This window comes from Mobula birostris, chromosome 4 (assembly GCF_030028105.1).
Source record: "Mobula birostris isolate sMobBir1 chromosome 4, sMobBir1.hap1, whole genome shotgun sequence".
Lineage (NCBI taxonomy): Eukaryota > Metazoa > Chordata > Chondrichthyes > Myliobatiformes > Myliobatidae > Mobula > Mobula birostris.
The window spans coordinates 136,754,024-136,776,413 of NC_092373.1; the positions used below are offsets into that span (position 1 = coordinate 136,754,024).

The following is a 22,390-nucleotide window of genomic DNA, read 5'->3' on the forward strand; positions in this document are numbered from 1 at the left end:
ATCTAGCTCTGTGTCATTCATTAAGTTCATACTGTTTAATCACCAACTCCTCAAATCACTTCACTGTAGATGCAAGTGCTTCTGGGTGATGGTCATTGATACAGGTGACTATGCTCTTGTGTACCAGTATAATTGAACCCCGCTTGAGGAAAGTGAATTCCACACACTGCCGAAGGGAGAGGTTAAAGATCTCAGTGAATACACCTGCCATTTGATCAGCACAGGTCTTTACTAGTTGTCCAGGTATCCCATCTGGGCCAGATGTTTTTATGGGTTCACCCCCCTGAAGGTGCTTGCACCATTGGCTTCTGAGATTGAAGTCACCGTATCATCAGGGGATGTGGAGTTCGTTATGGTTCCTCCCTGTTTTGACAGTTAAAGCAAGCATAGAAGGCATTGAGTACATATGGAAGCGAAGCCATTCTGTCTCCTATGACACATTATTTAACTTTATAAGAGGTGAATAGTATTCAAGCCTTGCCACAATTGTCAAGCATCCTTCATTGATTCAAGTTTGGTCTTGAACTTGCACTTCACCTGCGAGATGTCTTTCCAGAGATTGTAACTTCCTTCGTCGCCAGACTTAAATGTCAGTGATCTGGCTCTCAGCAGATTTCAGATCACGTGGTTCATCCAGGGCTTCTGACTGGGGAAGACTGAATGATTTTTTTGGGGACACACTCAACTACAGTTATTTTAATAAAGTCAATTACAACCATAGTATATTCAGTCATATCCCCAGAAGAGTCCTTGAACATGGCTCAGTCCACTGACTTGAACCATCCTGTAGCTGTTCTTCTCCCTCCTGTGACCACCACCTTTGTCCTAATCTTTGGAGTTTTTCTCTTTAGCTTCTGCCTTTATGCAGATAGAAGGACAGCCAAGTGATCCAATTTACTGAAATATGGACTAGGCATAGAATGGTTGGCTTCACTTATCTTAGTATATCAGTGGTCCAGTATGTTGGGACTTCTGGTGCTACAGGTTATATGCTGACGGTAATTGAACTGTTTTTTTTTTCCAAACAAACCTGGTTGAAGTCTTCAACTGATTTGAAATGCATTGGAATGGGTTGTTTCTTGTTTGGAGAGGGCATTATGCAGTATTGCAAGCACTTTATTATAGTTTGCCTCTGGTGGTATGTAAACTGCAGTTAGGATCACAGATGAGAATCCCTAGGTAAATAGAATGGATGGCATTTGACAGGTGTTCCAGGTTGGGAGAACACAAATGGAACAAAACCACCACATTGGAGCACCACCGAGAATTTATCATGAAGCGCACACTTCCTCCTTTTGCCTTTTGTGCATCAGCAATTTGGTCCATTTAGTAAATTGAGAAGTCTTCAGGTCTGATCTCTGTATCTGGTGTGTCCAGAGAAAGCAGAGTCTCTGTCAGACATACAATACCACAGGGTCTCATTTCTCTCTCAATACAGCAAATCTTGCCCTCAGATCCTCAGTTTTGTTCTCCAACGACTGCACATTTGTCAGTAAGATGCTGTGTGGAGGAGGCCTCATCCCTCTGTGTTTTCAGCCTGGATTGTAGTCCTGCCTCATTTTCAGCCATGGCGATCAACCTTTGTCATCTTAGAGGTGGTAAAATATTAAGAACAGTAACTGAAAGATGAGGAAATGTTGCTGATTTTAAGGATAAACAAAATTATTTAGAGCAATATTTTCAATGTTTATTTTCAGCTTCGAATTCTGCTGCAGTACCTGGTGAACGCAGCCTGTCTTCAAGAAATCGCCTATCAAAGCTGGATTATGGTGAGAATATAGTAACTTCCCATATTTCAACATGAATACATGAAAAGAATGGCTGATGCTTCCATATTAGATTGACATCTAGATATGAAATAGATCCATTCAAAAGCAGTGTAATTTGAAAACGCAGACACAAGGATGCTGGAAATTTGAGCAACACACACAAAAAATGCTGGTGAATGCAACAGGCCAGGCAGCATCTATAGGAAGAGGTACAGGCGACGTTTCGAGCCGGGACCCTTAGTCAGGACTAATTGAAAAGAGAGATAGTAAGAGATTTGAAAGTGGGAGGGGGCGGGGGAGATACAAAATGATAGAAGACAGGAGGGGAGGGGGGAGAAGGGAAAGGATCATGGGATGGGAAGCCTAGGGGGAGAGAGAGAGAAGGGGTTCCTGTCCCATGATCCTTTCCCTTCTCCAGCTCTTAGATTTACCCCTCCCCTCCTGTCTTCTCCTATCATTTCGGGTCTCCCCCTCCCACTTTCAAATCTCTTACTATCTCTTCTTTCAGTTAGTCCTGACGAAGGGTCCCAGCCCGAAACGTCAACTGTACCTCTTCCTATAGATGCTGCCTGGCCTGCTGGGTTCACTAGCATTTTTTGTGTGTGTTGCAAAAGCAGTGTAAATTCTGTTTTCTAGAAATCTGTTTGCTCGTAAATAGAATCCTGGGCAGAATTTTTAATCTAAGGTTTCTACCCTCCCTCCCTCCCCCCAAGAAAAGGTGTACACTACAGCATATCATTGTATGTCACCCCATGTCACTGCATCAAAATATCTTGCTGTGTTCCTTTTACCATGAAAATAGTCTGAGTTTCTAAATTTGAAAGTGTCAGAAGAATTGCCAAACTATAAGCAGGTTTTTCTTTTGCCAGTGTATGTTGGGACAGAACAATGAATAGTATTATTGATCAATAAAACTATAAAGATGTTGGCTATTATAAAAGTCTGTTGATTTTGCATTTACAGATAAGTTGCTCATTGTTCTCCTTTGCTTTTGTTGGAAGCTAGTTCGGAATAGTTCTGGTGGAAATTTGGCTCCAGATTGCTCGTTTTAGAGATTGGTCTGCTACTGTCTCCACTCAGCAGAAGCTAGCCTATCAAGTAGCTATGGCTAAGTTAGTGCAATCAAATATTTTGTGCAATATGGTGACCCGTTCTGAATGTGGCACTCAAACTGTAGACTAACGGTGTATTCAGTTTAGGCATCACCTCCCTGCTGTTAGTTTCTATTCCTCAACCGGTAAGGTATAACATTCCCTTGCCTTTTTGCACTATTCTAAATTCAAATGACCTGAGCAATGATGTTTTTCTGAAGTCCTCATTGGTAGACAGTTTTTGAATTATTTGCAAACTATTATGTTCACAATAATTGGGTCTAAATAATATGTATAGTGGACTCTAGTTAATTGGGACACATTAGGACTAGTACATTTTGGCCAATTAACGGCTGTCCTAATTAGCCGAAGTTTCATTGAAATAGTTAAAAAGTATAAAAAAAAGACAGACTGTCATTTAACTGAGTAACAAATTATGCATTTAAATGAAGTACAGAACAAATTGGAACACTGCCAATACAACTACGTTATAAAACTCTTAGTTCTTAATAGTTATTGACGGAAGAATTAAACTCTACCCTGTTCTTTTGATTGACTGAATGAACACAATTAGCACAGACACCTAATGTAAATAATTGACTGCTTTCCTACATAAAGTCAAAATAAAGAAAATTATTAAAAATTACTACTTTTTGAATTGGCGTCCTTTGGTCCAAATGGATAACATAAGGCAAGCATGCACAACTGAATCTCTTTTTAAAAAAACATTTGCTTCCTAGTGTCCAACATCTGCACAAGCATGCAACTGATGTTAGTTGGAAACTGTTCAGCAACAGTTCTTTGACCCACTTAAGTAAATAAAGGGAATTCCAGCTATTTCCTGGAATAGTTTTTGTTCTCTAAGAGTTGTCCCAAATAACTGATTAACCAATGGCCCAATTAACTAGAATCCACTGCATTAGAAAAAACAATATGTTTTAGAGATCCGAATTCCAGACTATCTTAGTGGTGCAATTTGTTCATTATTCCCCTCCTTCATAGAGCTAGATGTTAATTATCCATTATATAGTTGTAATGCCTCATGTTAATGTGTTATCAATCAATTTAGAATAACGGCAGGTACACTTTTGACAGAAACAAGTACTCCAGTCTGCTTGGACAAACTTGGGATTGTTTTCTTTGGAGCATTAAGGCCAAGAGGAAACCTGGTTAATACTTACAAATTATTGAAACGTAGGTAGTGTAGACACCCAGAAACTTTGTCAGCTCATGATATTGTTCCGAGCAAATAAAGCTAGCAATTAAAAGCCTACTAATCTAGTCTCTTCTCCCTTCATACGTGCATATTCATGTACCCGTTGAAGAACTTTTAAAATGCCTCTATTGTATTTCCCTCCTCTATCATCCTTAACACTGCATTCCAGACACCAACCATAGATTCATTTAAATTATTTTATTGTTTGTATATGAATCACTCTGGTTCTGTCAGCTGCATAAGTCCAGGGAAGCCAATTTCCGGCCTCACCAAACGTGTGAGAGTGAGGTGTAAGCCCACCCCAAAACCCCCTGTTTGTGTGGATGCTGCGTGATTCGTTACCCTGTTACAAATAAGTACAATGAAATAACAGACAGTACACCACACACAATTAAACAATTTAGCTTTATAACTAATTTGACTAAAGGGTTAATAAGCAAAAGGCAAAAAAATGGGGCCCATTTTAATGAAACAGTCTAATGTGCACAAGTTGGAGCTCGTGGTTTCCCCTTCACCGATCTTCCTTTGAGCTCCCCGAGCTTTGTCGAATCATGGCCCTGCTATGGGTCGAGTCCTACGATCCCTTCTCTCCGGAGTCTTCTCCCTTCATCTCTTGCCGAACAAAGGATCCAGCTCCAACCAGTGTCAGGCACACAACACGAAAAACATACTCCCTTCATTGGGCGGCACCTGTTATGTCTAACCATAACCTAAACACTGCTTCTGCAGAAAGACCACTACATTAGCAGTGAAACCTTTCCCAGGCTGTTACATGTATTTATTACGCATGCATCAAACATACAGTGAAATGTGTCATTTGCATTAACCAACACAACCTCACAATTTGCTGAGGGCAGTCCACAAGTATTGCCACACATTCTAACACCAACATAGCGTAACCACAGTATTCATCAGAACAGCACAACCGTCAACAAAACAAGCCCTTTCCTGCTTCCCATCCACCTACTCAAACACACAGACAAACCTCCAACACCAAGTCAGGCTTCCTCCAGTCTTACAACTTCCAGTCGCTGGTTATGAGCTCACAGACATCAGGAGTTCAACTTCTGGATACATCATTTGGCATCCAACTCGTGGAGTCAGTCTCAACTTCTGGACTTGTCAAATTTAGCCTTTGACCTTCCCATCTTTGCTATCGACCCCAGGTCTTGCTGAATTTGAGGGTGACTAGCCCTTGTGCATCCTTCACACACAGATCTCTAGTCCTGGGACTCGCTGGCCTGGAGGGTCACCAGCCCGTGTTCGTGGAGCAAGTCAACTTCAGCCATTGACCATGTGTATCACTGGTCTTCAACATCCATTTGTAAGACATAAGACTTCGGAGCAGAATTAGGCCATTTGGCCCATTGAATTTTCTCTGCCATTCCATAATGGCTGATTTTATTATCCCTCCCAATCCCATTCTCCTGCCTTCTCCTTCTAAACCCTTGACACCCTAATTCATCAAGAAGCTGTCAATATCCACCTTAAATATACTCAACGAACTGGCCTGCAGAGGTGTCTGTGGCAATGAATTCCACAGATTTGACACTCTCTGGCTAAAGTCACACTGGGGCTCAGGAAACAGATGATAAGTGGGTAACAGTCAGGAGAGGGAAGGACAGGAGTCAGTTGCTAGAGAGCATCCCTGTGGCTATACTCCTTGGCAATAAGTACTCCTACTTGAGTACTGTTGGGGGGATGGCCTACCTGGAGGAAACAACAGTGGCCGTGCCTCTGGCACAGAGTCTGTCCCTGTGGCTTAGAAGGGTAGGGAAAGGAAGACGAAGGAAGCAGTGATAGGGGACTTTATAGTTAGGCGGTCAGACAGGTGATTCTCTGGATGCAGAAAAGAAGCACGGATGGTAGTCCTCCCAGGTGCCAGGGCCGGGGATGTTTCTGATCGCATCCATGATATCCTGAAGTGAGAAGGAGAACAGCCAGAGGTCGTGGTACATATTGGTACCAATGACATAGGCAGGAAAAGGGAGGAGGTCCTGAAAGCAGACTGCAGGGAGTTAGGAAGGAAGTTGAGAAGCAGGACTACAAAGGTAGTAATCTTGGGATTACTGCTTGTGCCACATGGCAGTGAATATAGGAATAGAGTGAGGTGGAGGATAAATGCGCGGCTGAGGGATTGGTGCAGAGGGCGGGGATTCAGATTTCTGGATCATTGGGATCTCTTTTGGGGCAGGAGTGACCTGTACAAAAAACATGGGTTGCACTTGAATCCCAGGGGGACCAGTATCCTGGCGAGGAGATTTGCTAAGGCTATTGAGAGAGTTTAAACTAGCATTGCTGGGGGGTGGAAACCAAACTGAAGAGACAGAGGAAGAGATGGTTGGCTCACAAATAGAGAAAGCTTGGAGACAGTGCAAGAGGGAGAATAGGCAGGTGATAGAGAAGGGACACACTCGGACCAGTGGTTTGAGATGTGTCTATTTTAATGCAAGGAGTATTATGTATAAAGTAGATGAGCTTAGAGCGTGGATCAGTACTTGGAGCTATGATGTGACCATTACAGAGATTTGGATGGCTCGGGCAAGAATGGCTACTTCAAGTGCCAGGCGTTAGATGTCTCAGAAAGGACAGGGAGGGAGTCAAAAGAGGTGATCAGAGATAGTGTCACGGCTGCAGAAAAGAAGGAAGACATGGAGGGATTGTCTATGGAGTCTCTGTGGGTGGAAGTTAGGAACAGGAAGGGGTCTGTAACTCTACTGGGTGTTTTTTATAGACCACCCAATAGTAACAGGGACATCAGAGCAGATAAGAAGACAGATTCTGGAAAGATGTAATAATAACAGGATTGTCGTGGTGGGAGATTTTAATTTCCCAAATATCGATTGGCATGTCCCTAGATCAAGGGATTTAGATGGGGTGGAGTTTGTTAGGTGTGTTCAGGAAAGTTTCTTGACACAATATGTAGATAAGCCTACAATAGGAGAAGCTGTACTCGATCTGGTATTGGGAAATGAACCTGGTCAAGTGTCTAAGATCTCTCAGTAGGAGAGCATTTTGGAGATGGTGATCACAATTCTATCTCCTTTACCACAGCAAGAGGGATAGGAACAGACGAGTTAGGAGAGCTTTTAATTGCAGTCAGGGGAAATATGAGGCTATCAGGCAGGAACTTGGAAGCATAAATTGGGAACAGATGTTCTCAGGGAAATGTACGGAAGAAATATGGCAAATGTTCAGGGGATATTTGCAAGGAGTTCTGCATAGGTACGTTCCAATGAGACAGGGAAGAGGGTGATAGGGTACAGGAACCGTGGCATACAAAGGCTGTTGTAAATCTAGTCAAGAAGAAAAGCAGAGCGTATGGGAGGTTCAAAAAAACTAGGTAATGTTAGAGATCTAGAAGATTATAAGGCTAGTAGGAAGGAGCTTAAAAAAGAAATTAGGAGAGCCAGAAGGGCCATGAGAATGCCTTGGCGGACAGGATTAAGGAAAATCCCAAGGCATTCTACAAGTATGACAAGAGCAAGAGGATAAGATATGAGAGAATAGGACCAATCAAGAGTGACATTGGAAAAGTGTGTATGGAACTGGATGAGATGGCAGAGGTACTTAATGAGTAATTGGCTTCACTGTTCACCACGGAAAAAGATCTTGGCGATTGTAGGGATGACTTACAGCGGACTGAACAGCTTGAGCATGTAGATATTAAGGAAGAGGATATGCTGGAGCTTTTGGAAAGCATCAAGTTGGATAAGTCACCGGGACTGGACGAGATATACCCCAGGCTACTGTGGGAGGTGAGGGAGGAGATTGTTGAACCTCTGGCAATGATATTTGCATCATTAATGGGGATAGGAGAGGTTCTGGAAGATTGGAGGGTTGTGGATGTTGTTCCATTATTCAAGAAAGGGAATAGAAATAGCCCAGGAAATTATAGACCAGTGAGTCTTCCTTCAGTAGTTGGTAAGTTGATGGAGAAGATCCTGAGAGGCAGGATTTATGAATATATGGAGAGGCATAATATGATTAGGAATAGTCAGCATGGCTTTGTCAAAGGCCGGTTGTGCCTTATGAGCCATAGAACATTACAGCACAGAAATAGGCCTTTTGGCCCTTCTTGGCTGTGCCGAACCATTTTTCTTTCTAGTCCCACTGACCTGCACCTGGACCATATCCTTCCATACACCTCTCAGTTTTTTCTTAAAAGTGAGCCCGCATTTACCACTTCATCTGGCAGCTCATTCCACACTCCCACCACTCTCTGTGTGAAGAAGCCCCACCTAATGTTCCCTTTAAACTTCTCCCCCTTCACCCTTGTGGTAAACCATGTATATAGGTTGTAACCGGGTTACCTGTCTGGACATGCCTGGACACGCCCCTCTGCTGACTGCTCCTGTGGCTCCTCCCACAGACCCCTGAATAAAGGCGATTGTGTTACTGCTGCTCCCACAGTCCAGGACAGACATACAGCATGGACATGGATCCATTTTGCTATTAATAAAAACCTTACAGTATTTACTCCACTTCCAGTCTTTTGGAGTAATTGATAGTGCACCAATTTTATTAACAGTAATTTTAAAGCATGGAACACGTCCCGAGACCCAACAAGTTAGACCTTGACCCGCAAACACCTGAAGCCGGAAACGCTTTCGAACTCTGGCTAGCCTGCTTTGAATCATATCTGGAGGAAATTGAAGTGACCGAGTCCGCCGTGAAGCACAGAGTTCTTCTCTCCAGGGTCAGTCCATGGGTCTACTTGATGATTAGAGACCAGCTGAGCTATGATGGCGCGATGAGCGCCCTCAGAAGACAATACCTGCAGCCAATAAACACTGTCTATGCGCGACATCGCTTAGCGATGCGGCAGCAGCAACCTGGAGAGTAGAGTACTGAGTTCGTCCTGGCCCTACAGACACTCGTGCAGGCCTGTGATTGCCGGGGGCTGACGGCCGAACATCATGTGGAGCTCCTAGTAAGAGATGCCTTGGTCACGGGGACCAAGTCAGTGTATGTGCGCCAGCGGCTGCTGGACATGCCATTCTTACTTTACGTTCGGCAGTTGAGCTGGCGGACACGCTGGAGGCCGCTCTGCACAACTCTGACGCTGTCCAGGCACGCGATCTCCTGACGACCTCGTGGATGCCACAGACCCCGCAACCTGCTGGCGAATCGACCACGGATGCTGCCAGTCACGAGTTCGCGAAGCACTACTTCTGCGGACTCGAGAAGCACCCCCGGAAGCGCTGCCCGGCCCGAGAAGCTACCTGCTCCAGCTGCGGAAAGAAGGGCCACTTTGCCAAGGCCTGTAAGTCCAAACCGCGAACAGGATCGAGCAGCGCTGCGTGCGAGGCATGGGTGTCGCCATCTTAGCCGTCGCCACCATGTGCGAGACGGGGTGGCCATCTTGGTCAGTGCCACCTCGCACCACCTACGACCCACAGGTGCTCACCAGGCACCCCACCACGCTGGACCAAGACACCGACTCAATTCTGGTATCAGTGACCCTTGACCAAAGTGCTTCCCACCAGCTCGCAAGGTCAATGATGGACATCCTGGTGGAGGGGCGCAGGACAAGCTGCCTGTTTGACACGGGCAGCACGGAGAGTTTTATCCACCCGGACACGGAGCAGCGTTGCGGGCTCGTGACACGGCCGGTAAGCCAGAGGGTCGCCATGGCTTCTGGGTCGCATACAACAGACATCCGGTGGGGGGGGGGGGGGTTAGTGTAGTGACGCTAGTGGTGCAGGGCACAGAATATCGAGACTTCACACTACTCGTCATGCCTCAACTGTGTGCCCCTGTGCTATTGGGGCTCGACTTCCAGAGCCACCTGAAAAGCATGACAATGGAGTATGATGGGCCCCTCCCACCAATCACTGTCGGAAATCCTCAGTTTTGTAGGAATATGTCACACACCCCGCTACTGACCACCCACACACACCAATCTGCACATCCCACCCAACACCATGCCAACAGCCCGCACTACGGACACCACTTGCAGCCTCTCCACCCTCAAGATTCCTCCCCCACCGCTGTTCTCTAACCTGACCCCCGACTGTAAACCTGTGGCAACTAAAAGCAGGAAGTACAGCGCGGGGTACAGAGACTTCATTAAGTTGGAGGTGCAGCGGCTGCTTAGGGAAGGGATCATTGAGGCAAGCACAAGTCCTTGGAGGGCCCAGGTGGTCGTTGTTCGGAATGGAGAGAAAAATAGGATGGTCGTGGACTATAGCCAGACCATCAATAAGTTCATGCAGCTCGACGCGTACCCTCTACCCCACATCACGGATATGGTCAATCAGATAGGACAGTACAAGATGTACTCGACCATAGACCTAAAATCCGCTTACCATCAGCTCCCCATCTGCCGGGAGGGCAGGCTTTATCACTTCCTGCTCGTCCCCTTCGGCGTCACGAATGATGTATCTGTCTTCCAAAGAGAAATGGACCGGATGGTGGACCAGTGCCAACTGAAGGCTATGTTCCCATATCTGGATAACATCACCATCTGCGGTCACGACCGGCAAGATCACAACAACCTCCGAAAATTTCTCCAAGCGGCCAAAGCTTTCAGTCTCTCCTATAACAAGGACAAGTGTGTGTTCAGAACCACCTGACTTGCTATCCTTGGGTGTGTTGTGGAGAACAGAGTCATTGGCCCTGACCCCGACCATTTGCAGCCCCTGTTGGAACTCCCTCTTCCCAAAACCCTCAGAGCCCTCAAAAGGTGCTTGGGCTTCTTTTCATATTACGCCCAATGGGCCCCTAACTACGCAGACAAGGCCCGCCCCCTGGTCAAGTCCACCACATTTCCCCTCTCAACCGAGGCCCGCGCAGGCTTCAGCTGCATTAAAGGGGACATTGCCAAAGCAGCAATGCATGTGTTGGACGAGGCCATTCCCTTCCAAGTAGAGAGTGACGCCTCCGACTTTGAGCTGGCTGCTACCCTCAACCAGGCTGGAAGACCAGTGGTGTTCTTCTCTCGTACCCTTCAAGGCCCTGAAATTTGGCACTCTGCGGTGGAGAAAGAGGCCCAGGCCATAGTGGAAGCTATTAGCCACTGGAGGCACTATCTCGCTGGCAAAAAGTTTACCCTGCTGATTGACCAGCGCTCAGTCGCATTCCTGTTTAGCAACCAACAGTGGGGCAAAATCAAAAATGATAAAATTCTGAGGTGGAGAATAGAACTCTCCACCTACAACTATGACATCATGTACAGGCCTGGGAAGCTCAATAAGGATGTCCTATCCTGGGGAACGTGCGCCAGCGCGCATATCGACCGGCTATATGCCCTACATGCAGATCTTTGCCACCCGGGGGTCACCCAGCTTTTCCACTTCGTGAAAGCCCGGAACCTGCCTTACTCCCCTGAGAAGATCAGGACGATGACCAGGGACTGCCAAGTCTGCGCAGAGTGCAAACCGCACTTCTACCGACCCGAAAAGCCACAACTAATCAAGACCACCTGCCCCTTTGAGCGACTGAGTGTCGACTTTAAGGGCCCCCTTCCCTCCACCGACTGCAATATGTACTTCCTTAACATAATTGACGAGTACTCGCGGTTCTCCTTCGCCATCCCATGCCCCGATACCACTACCAGGTCAGCCATAAAAGCCCTGCGCAAGCTCTTCACTCTGTTCGGATACCCATGCTATTTCCACAGTGACAGAGGGTCCTTGTTTATGAGTGACGAGCTGTGCCAATACCTGCTGGCTAGGGGTATTGCAACTAGTAGGACCACGAACTATAATCCCCAGGGGAATGGACAGGTGGAGAAGGAGAATGACACGGTGTGGAAGGCCACACTCTTAGCCCTCAGGTCAAAGGGACTGCCGGTCTCCTGCTGGCAGGAGGTCCTTCCCGAGGCACTCCACTCCATCTCCTCCCTGTTACGCACGTCCACCAATGCCACCCCTCATGAGCGGCTCTTTTCATTTCCCAGGAAATCGACCACCGGGACCACCCGACCAACTTGGCTGATGTCCCTGGGGCCAATGCTGCTCCAGAAACATGCGAGGAGTAATAAATACTCCCCGATGGTCGAGAGGGTTCACTTACTTCATGCGAACCCCCAGTATGCCTACGTGGTTTCATCTGATGGGCGGGAGGACACGGTCTCCATCTGTGGCCTGGCACCCGCAGGAGCACCAGGCCCCTACCCTGAACACTCCATGGTGACTATTAACCCCGTACTCACTGATATATAAACCCTAAAGACACTGCACACTCCAAGCCCCACACAGACACCATACGACACTCCCATATGAGGTGCGATGCACACGAACGAGGAATTACCACTGCCTAACGTGCTGGCACCTCAAGTCAGGCCAGAGCCAGCACAACCACCGTCGCCGGTGCAATCACCACCGGTGCTATGTAGATCACAGCGACGGACTCGACCGCCTGATAGACTTAACCTGTAAATATACTTCTTGTAAATATTGTCAGTCACTTCACCCCGCGGGACTTTTTTTAAAAAGGAGGGATGAATGTGGTAAACCATGTATATATGTTGTAACTGGGTTACCTGTCTGGACATGCCCCTCTGCTGACTGCTCCAGTGGCTCCTCCCACAGACCTCTGAATAAAGGTGATTGTGTTACTGCTCCTTCCACAGTCCAGGACAGACATACAGCATGGATGTGGATCCATTTTACTGTTAATAAGAGCCTTTCAGTATTTACTCTACTTCCAGTCTTTTGGAGTAATTGATAGTGCATCAACCCTTAACCCATGTCCTCTGGTTTTTTTTCTCCCCTAGCCTCAGTGGAAAAGGCCTGCTTGCATTCACTCTATCTATACCCATCATAATTTTATATACCTCTATCAAATCTCCCCTCATTCTTCTACGCTCCAGGGAATAAAGTCCTAACCTATTCAACCCTTCTCTGTAACTCAGTTTCTCAAGTCCTGGCAACATCCTTGTAAACCTTCTTTGCACTCTTTCAAACCTATTAATATCCTTCCTGTAGTTTGGTGACCAAAACTGCACACAGTACTCCAAATTCGGCCTCACCAATGCCTTATACAACCTCACCATAATATTCCAACTCTTATACTCTACTTTGATTTATAAAGGCCAATGTACCAAAAGCTCTCTTTGTGACCCTATCTACTTGTGACGCCACTTTTAGGGAATTTTGTATCTGTATTCTCAGATCCCTCTGTTCTACTGCACTCCTCAGTGCCTTACCATTAATCCTGTATGTTCTACCTTGGTTTGTCCTTCCAACGTGCAATATCTCACACTTGTCTAATTAAACTCCATCTGCCATTTTTCAGCCCATTTTCCCAGCTAGTCCAAATCCCTCTGCAAGCTTTGAAAACTTTCCTCACTGTCCACTACACCTCTAATCTTTGTATCATCAGCAAATTTGCAGATCCAGTTTACCACATTATCATCCAGATCATTGATATAGATGACAAATAACAATGGACCCAGCACTGATCCCTGTGGCACACCACTAGTCACAGGCCTCCACTCAGAGAAGCAAGCCTCCACTACCACTCTCTGGCTTCTTCCATTGAGCCAATGTCTAATCCAATTTACTATCTATCTGTGTGTGTCTCTGTCTCTGTCTCTCTCTCTCTCTCTCTCTCCCCCCCCCCCATGTATGTATTTATAAATATATATATATATATATATATATCTCTAGCGACTGAATCTTCCTAACTAACCTCCCATGCGGGACCTTGTCAAAGGCCTTACTAAAGTCCATGTAGACAACATCCACTGCTTTCCCTTCATCCACTTTCCTGGTAACCTCTTTGGAAAAACTGTAATAGATTGGTTAAACATGACCTACCATGCACAAAGCCATGTTGATTCTCCCTAAAGTCCCTGTCTATCCAAATACTTGTAGATCCTATCTCTCAGTACTGCATCCAATAATTTACCTACTTCCAACGTCAAACTTACGGCCTATAATTTCCCAGATTACTTTTACAGCCTTTTATAAATAACGGAACAACGTGAGCCACTCTCCAATCCTCCAGCACCTCACCCATAGATACCGACATTTTAAATATATCTACCAGGGCCCCTGCAATTTCAACACTAGTCTCCTTCAAGGTCCAAGGGAATACCCTGTCAGGTCCTGGGGATTTATCTACTCTGATTTACCTCAAGATAGCAAGCACCTCCTCCTCCTCAATCTGTATAGGATCCATGACCTCACTACTTGTTTGCCTTATTTCTATTGACTCCATGCCCATTTCCTTAGTAAATACAGATGCAAAAAACCCATTTAAGATCTCCCCATTTCTTTTGGTTCCATACGTAGCCAACCACTCTGATCTTCAAGAGGACCGATTTTATCCCTTACTGTCCTTTTGCTCTTAATAAACCTGTAGAAGCTCTTTGGATTATCCTTCACATTGACTGCCAAAGCAACCTCATGTCTTTTAGCCCTCCTGATTTCTTTCTTAAGTAATTTTTTGCACTTTTTGTACTCCTCAAGCACCTTATTTGCTGCCTGTTTCCTGTACATGTCATACATCTCTCTCTCTTTCTTTATCAGAGTTCCAATATTCCTTGAAAACCAAGGTTCCTTATTCACTTTGCCTTTAATCCTGACAGGAACATGCAAACTCTGCGCTCTCAAAATTTCTCCTTTGAAGGCCTCCCACTTACCAATCACATCCTTGCCAGAGACCAACCTGTCCCAATCCACGCTTTTTAGATCCTTTCTCATTTCTTCAAATTTGGCATTTTTCCAGTTTAGAACCTTAACCCAAGGACCAGATCTATCTTTATCCATGATCAAGTTGAAACTAATGGTGTTATGATCACTGGAACCAAAGTGTTCCCCTATACACACTTCCATCACTTGTTCTAACTCGTTTCCTAATAGGAGATCTAATATTGCATCCTCTCTAGTTGGTTCCTCTGTATATTGATTTAGAAAACTTTCCTGAACACATTTTACAAACTCTAACCCGTCTAGACTTTTAACAGTATGGAAGTCCCAATCAATATGTGGAAAATTAAAATCCCCTACTATCACAACTTTTATGTTTCCTGCAATTGTCTGCTATCTCTCTGCAGATTTTCTCCTTCAATTCTCGCTGACTATTGGGTGGTCTATAATACAACCCCATTAATGTGGTCATACCTTTCCTATTTCTCAGCTCCACCCATATGGCCTCGGTAGACAAGCCCTCTAATCTGTCCTGCCTGAGCACTGCTGTAAAATTTTCCCTGACTAGCAATGCCACCTCCCCACCCTTCATTCCTCTGTCTCTATCACCTCTGAAACATCGGAACCCTGGAATATTAAGCTGCCAGTCCTGCCCCTCCTGCAGCCAAGTTTTGCTAATCGCTATAATGTCATAATTCCATGTGTCAATCCACACCCTCAGCTCATCAGCCTTCCCCACAATACTCCTTGCACTGAAATAGACACACCTTAGAAGAAGATTATTACCACCACACACAACCCTTCTATTTGTGACTTTGCATGAACTTTTAACATAATTTATTTTCACCCCGCTTCACTATCTGCTCTGGCACTCTGGTTCCCATCCCCCTGCAAACCTAGTTTAAACCCTCCCCAAAAGCACCAGCAAACCTCCCTGCAAGGATATTGGTCCCCTTGTAGTTCAGGTGTAACCTGTCTCTCTTGTACAGGTCCCGACTGCCCCAGAAGAGGTCCCAATGATCCTGAAATCTGAAACCCTGCCCCCTACACCAGTTCCTCAGCCACGTGTTCATCCGCTAGAGCATCTTGTTCTTACCTTCACTGGCACGTGACACAGGTAGCAATCCTGAGATTACCACCCTCGAGGTCCTGCTTTTTAACTTTCTACCAAGCTTTCTATACTCACTCTTCAGGACCTCCTCACTCTTTCTTCATATGTCATTTGAATGTTTTGAGTATATGACTAAACACATTGATGAAGGTAGAGCGGTAGATGTAGCGTATATGGATTTCAGCAAGGCATTTGACAAGGTACCCCATGCAAGGCTTATTGAGAAAGTAAGGAGGCATGAGATCCAAGGAGACATTGCTTTGTGGATCCAGAACTGGCTTGCCCACAGAAGGCAAAGAGTGTTTGTAGATGGGTCATATTCTGCCTAGAGGTCAGTGACCAGTGGTGTGCCTCAGGGATCTGTTCTGGGACTCTTACTCTTTGTGATTTTTATAAATGACCTGCATGAGGAAGTGGAGGGATGGGTTAGTAAATTTGCTAATGACACAAAGGTTGAGGATGTTGTGGATAGTGTGGAGGGCTGTCAGAGGTTACAGTGGGACATTGATAGGATGCAAAACTGGGCTGAGAAGTGACAGATAGAGTTCAACCCAGATAAGTGTGAGGTGGTTCAGTTTGGTAGGTCAATTGTGATGGCAGAATATAGTATTAATGTTAAGACTCTTGGCAGTGTGGAGGATCAGAGGGATCTTGGGATCCGAGTCCTTAGGACCCTCAAAGCTGCTGCGCAGGTTGACTCTGTGGTTAAGAAAGCATACAGTGCTTTGGCCTTTATCAATTGTGGATTGCGTTTAGGAGCCGAGAGGTAATGTTGCAGCTCTACAGGACCCTGGTCAGACTCCACTTGGAGTACTGTGCTTAGTTTTGGTCGCCTCACTACAGGAAGGATGTGGAAACCATAGAAAGGGTACAGAGGAGATTTACAAAGATGTTGCCTGGATTAGGAGCATGCCTTGTTAGAATAAATTGAGTGAACTCGGCATTTTTTCTTTGGAGCGACGGAGGATGAGGGGTGACCTGATAGAGGTGTAGAAGATGATGAGAGGCATTGATCGTGTTGATAGAGGCTTTTTCCCAGGGCTGAAATGGCTAGTATGAGAGGACACAGTTTTAAGGTTCTTGGATGTAGATACAGAGGAGATGTCAGGGGCAAGTTTTTTATGCAGAGAGTGGTGAGTGCGTGGAATGGGCTGCTGGCGATGGAGGTGAAGGCGGATACAATAGAGTCTTTTAAGAGTCTCCTGGATAGGTACATGGAGCTCAGAAAAATAGAGGGCTATGGGTAACCCTAAGTAATCTCTAAGGTAAGGACATTTTCAGCACAGATTTGTGGGCCGAAGGGCCTGTATTGCGCTGTAGGTTTTCTATGTTTCTAAAGAAACTTCTCTTCATCTTGTGTATCTATCAGGTTACTCCTCAGCTTCCGTATTTCCAGGGAGAACAACCCAACATAGATGTGGTACATAGATGAGGAATTCAGGGAAAGGGAGGGTGATACTCTAGACATGCACCATAAGGAGGAGGAGATGTTAGGTGTTCTTGGGGCCCATAAAATTGGATAAATCACTGGAGTGTGAGGAGATGTATCCCAGTATGCTGCTATAGGCAAGAGAAAAGATGGCTGGAACACTGATAGATTTTTACATCTTTCCTAGGTACAGATGAAGTATATGTCTAGAGAGTAGCAAATACAGCAGGGATAAGCCTGGTAACTTCAGGACAATCAATCTTGAATCTAGGGTGGGAATTATTTGAAGAAATATTAAGGGATGGGATTTATTTGTACTTGAAAAGATAGGGTTTGGTTAGGGTAGTCATTTTGTTGGGAAATCCTGTATTACTAAATGACTGAATTTATGAGATAAACTGACAAAATTGATTTAAGTTTGGATTATTGATGGGCAGAGTGGTGGTGGAGAGTTACTTTTCTGATTGGAAGTCTCTGAACAATGGTATGTGACAAAGGTTGGTGCTGTGGCCTTTGATGTTTGTCATTAGTGGTTTGGATGTTAATGCAGAAGGTGTGATTCGTAATGTGGGGTGTACATTGCAAGGAAAGGCTGCATAGGCTACAACATAATCAGCTGAAAGGTGAGAGGAGAAATTGTAGATGGAACTGAACCTTGGTTAGTGCTAGGTGATACATTTTGGAAGATGAAATAAGGGTTGAGGATACAATGTATTTGCTAGGAACCTTGAAAATGCTGATGAACAGGGATCTTGAGAGTTTCATAGATCACTGAAAATGGCTGCACCAGTATATAGAGTGATTTTAAAAAAGGCATGCAAGTTATTTGCATTCTTCAGTCAGAAATATCAGAGAGAAGAGATCATGTTCAGGAAGGATATGATTGTGCTGGAGTTGGTACAGAGGTACTAGGATGCTGTCTGAATTGAAGTATTTCATTTATAAGGAGAGATTGGCTGTGTTGTTCTCCCTGGAGCTAAGGAAGCTGAGGAATAACCTAATAGAGGTACATAAAATTGAGAGGGAATAGAAAGGATAGATAATAAGAATCGTTTATCAGGCTGGGTGGAGGTGTTTAAAAACAATATAGCATTAATAAGTTGAGAGTTAGGCAGTTTGGAGAGGTTCTGAGAAGAAACTTTTCAGAGTTGCTGGAATCTGAAATATGATGCCCAAGGATGTGGTGGAGGTAGCTGCTTTCACAAAGCTTAAACATTCAGCTGAGGTTTAGAAAGCTATGGATCAAATACTGGTAAACTGGATGTGTTCAATGGTCAGTATGAACATTGGGCCATGGAACCTATTGCTATGCTGCACAGCTCTGGGAATAACTATTTATTTGTCGGGGTGGTGGGTAGTCAATGATGAGCAGGAGGACTTTTACCCCGTATTTAATCTAATGCTTTGGGATATTAAAGGCACTCTCTGAACTGACTGTATCTCTGGTCTGCCACCCTAGTTATGGTGATTCAACTGATATATCACAAGTTATATCTTGTGAGTACAATTGTGTTAGATTTTGCTCTTCTAGTCCAAGGGACAGCATTCTTAATTTTGGTACAGCTGGGAAGTTAGCAAGAAGTACTTTGCAAAGTTCACTTTATCCTGTTGAAATCGGCTGCTATTATTGTATCCTTTTGTAATGATTTAGATGCACTTGATTTGCTTACTAGATCATTTCAGAGAATAGCTCCAAATTGAAATATTTCACTTATAAGGAGAAATTAGCTAGGTTTTTTCTCCTGGAGTAAAGAAGATTTAAGGAGTTACCTGGAAGAGGCGTATAAAAATTGAGTGGGAGTTGAAAAGATAATATGATCTTTTGTCAGTGTGGAGTTGTTTAAAAACAAAAGGGCATTGTTATAAGGATATTGGTATTGATTTTGGCTGTTAGTATATCTGTAATTGTTAGTATAACGCTTTATAGCACCAGCTGTAAGATCAGGGATTCAATTCTTGCCACTGTCTGTAAGGAGTTTGTTTATTCTCTCTGTGATCATGTGGGGTACTCTGATTTCCCGTCGTATTCTAAAAATGTACAAGTTAGAGTTAGTAACTTGTAGTTATGCTACAGTATGTTGGTGTCAGAGCATGGCAACAGTTGCAGGCTGTCCTCGGCACATCTTGGACAGTGTTGGTCCCCAATACAAACAATGCATTTCACTGTTTCGATGTACATGTGACAAATAAAGATGATCTTTTAATCTTTTAACTCAGAGTCAATCACGTTGCTGGGAATCTAGAACCAGATTAAGGGAGAATTCTAGGTTCCCTTACCTAATGAATGATGGAGCTTTGATTGTCTGTTACTTTCACGGTAACTGTTGTGGATGCCATCTCTATCCCATAAATATTTAATTGAATTTAAATTTTCATTTGTTGGGGTCATGTCTATGTCATTAATCTACAGTGGCATGCAAAAGTTTGGGCACCCCTGTTCAAAATTTCTGTTACTGTGAATAGTTAAGTGAGTAGAAGATGAACTGATCTCCAAAAGTCATAAAGTTAAAGATGAACATTCTTTTCAACATTTTAAGCAAGATTAGTGTATTATTTTTGTTTTGTACAATTTTAGAGTGGGAAAAAAAGGAAAGGAGCACCATGCAAAAGTTTGGGCACCCCAAGAGATTTGAGCTCTCGGATAACTTTTACCAAGGTCTCAGACCTTAATTAGCTTGTTAGGGCTATGGCTTGTTGACAGTCATCATTAGGAAAGGCCAGGTGATGCAAATTTCAAAGCTTTATAAATACCCTTTATAAATATTCCTCAAACCTTGTCCCAACAATCAGCAGCCATGGGCTCCTCTAAGCAGCTGCCTAGCACTCTGAAAATTAAAATAAATGATGCCCACAAAGCAGGAGAAGGCTATAAGAAGATAGCAAAGCGTTTTCAGGTAATCGTTTCCTCAGTTCGTAATGTAATTAAGAAATGGCAGTTAACAGGAACAGTGGAGGTCAAGTTGAGGTCTGGAAGACCAAGAAAACTTTCTGAGAGAACTGCTCGTAGGATTGCTAGAAAGGCAAATCAAAACCCCCGTTTTACTGCAAAAGACCTTCAGGAAGACTTAGCAGACTCTGGAGTGGTGGTGCACTGTTCTACTGTGCAGCGACACCTGCACAAATATGACTTTCATGGAAGAGGGATCAGAAGGAAACCACTCCTACGTCCTCACCACAAAATTCAGCGTCAGAAGTTTGCAAAGGAACATCTAAACAAGCCTGATGCATTTTGGAAACAAGTCCTGTGGACTGATGAAGTTAAAATGAGAACTTTTTGGCCACAATGAGCAAAGGAGTTTGGAGAAAAAAGGGTGCAGAATTTCATGAAAAGAACACCTCTCCAACTGTTAAGCACGGGGGTGGATCGATCATGCTTTGGGCTTGTGTTGCAGCCAGTGGCACGAGGAACATTTCACTGGTAGAGGGAAGAATGAATTCAATTAAATGCCAGCAAATTCTGGAAGCAAACATCACCCTGTCTGTAAAAAAAGCTGAAGATGAAAAGAGGATAGCTTCTACTCAACAGGATAATGATCCTAAACACACCTCAAAATCCACAATGGACTACCTCAAGAGGCGCAAGCTGAAGCTTTTGCCATGGCCCTCATTGTCCCCCGACCTAAACATCATCGAAAATCTGTGGATAGACCTCAAAAGAGCAGTGCATGCAAGACGGCCCAAGAATCTCACAGAACTAGAAGCTTTTTGCAAGGAAGAATGGGCGAAAATCCCCCAAACAAGAATTGAAAGACTCTTAGCTGGCTACAGAGAGCGTTTACAATCTGTGATACTTGCCAAAGGGGGGGTGTTACTAAGTACTGACCATGCAGGGTGCCCTTACATTCGCTTTGGGCCTTTTCCCTTTTTTGTTATTTTGAAACTGTAAAAGCTGGAAATAAAAAAAGTAATCTTGCTTAAAATATTAAAGAAATGTGTCATCTTTAACTTTATGCCTTTTGGAAATCAGGTCATCTTTTACTCACTTAGCTATTCACAGTAACAGAAATTTTGACCGGGGTGCCCAAACTTTTGCATCTGTAGGCCTCTGTATCCGGTAGCATTATCTTTTATTACCATATTCCTTGAACAGCTAGTATACGTGATTCTTTTCACTAAAAATATCTTTTATTTTCATTGTCTTTGAATAAAAGTTCCTCCTTGTTTATCGTGGAATTGCTTAAGTAATTTAGTGCTCTTTTGTGAAATAAACCATAGTCATCTTATTTCTCTTTCAGCCCTTTTGCAGAACAGATTTTAAATTTTTTCTCATCAATTTTAAGACCAGCTGTGCAGGCACCTTTGAATTAGTTTTATTTCTGCCACTTGTTTATGGTAGTGAAAACTAATTATTAACTTAAGTCTTGACAATGATTTGGAAAATGTAAATAAAAAATAATTATCTTTTCTGTGATTTCAATGATTCATTTAATATTTGTTTCATTTTCCGTCTGCTCTAAATATCGAGGTACTCTTGGTCTGAGGTCATATTTTGCTATAATTATTTCAATTTAATACATTTATACTTGGATATATAGATGTTTTTCCTTCAATATCTTCTTGTAGAGGGAAGAAATTTGTATTACAAAGCAGTTTCCATAGCCTGCAGAGAAGTTTTTGACAAGCTGACTGCTAACCTGCCTGAATATCAGAATTGCAGTAGTTCTTTGGCTGCTTTTGTTGTTGAAAGATGTGAGTATAGCACAAATGAATTTTACATATGTAAGTCACAGACGTGTTATCATGCCTTTAAGAGCTAAGCAAGAATGACTAACAGAAAATGCTTTTTTTTTAAAAAAACTCACTAGGTCAGGCAGCATCTATCAATATTTTTTATCTCCAATGTTAACTGTTTCTCTTACCAGGGATCCTGTCTGACCTGTTTTCTAGCATTTACTGAGTTTTTAAATTTCTAGCATCTTTTTATTGCATATGTGTAAGAACTGAGGTAAAGTCTACTGTCAGCTGATTATTATCATAAGCATTCAACCAGTGACATGGATAACATTTGTTCACTACATGGCAGTGGTGAGGTGGGAGGGAGGAGGTGGTGGAAATAGATATTATGTGTTTCTCATGTTACTTAAAAATATCATGGACTTAATAAGGAAAGTGCAGTCTGACTGCAGAGGGAAGTGCAAAACATGAGAATAGAATCCTAGTAAGGAAATTTGCT

General features: G+C 43.9%; 1 protein-coding gene across 4 annotated transcripts in view; it reads left to right on the forward strand.

Moving 5' to 3' along the window:
- Positions 1 to 22,390, forward strand: part of adad1 (adenosine deaminase domain containing 1 (testis-specific)) — a 72,955-nt gene that overhangs the window by 19,763 nt on the left and 30,802 nt on the right. For all 4 annotated transcript variants that reach the window (XM_072256109.1, XM_072256110.1, XM_072256111.1 and 1 more), the window contains exons 5-6: positions 1,698 to 1,769; positions 21,781 to 21,906. In XM_072256109.1, coding sequence (XP_072112210.1) covers positions 1,698 to 1,769; positions 21,781 to 21,906 — 198 coding nt within the window. The remainder of the gene's footprint in view (positions 1 to 1,697; positions 1,770 to 21,780; positions 21,907 to 22,390) is intronic.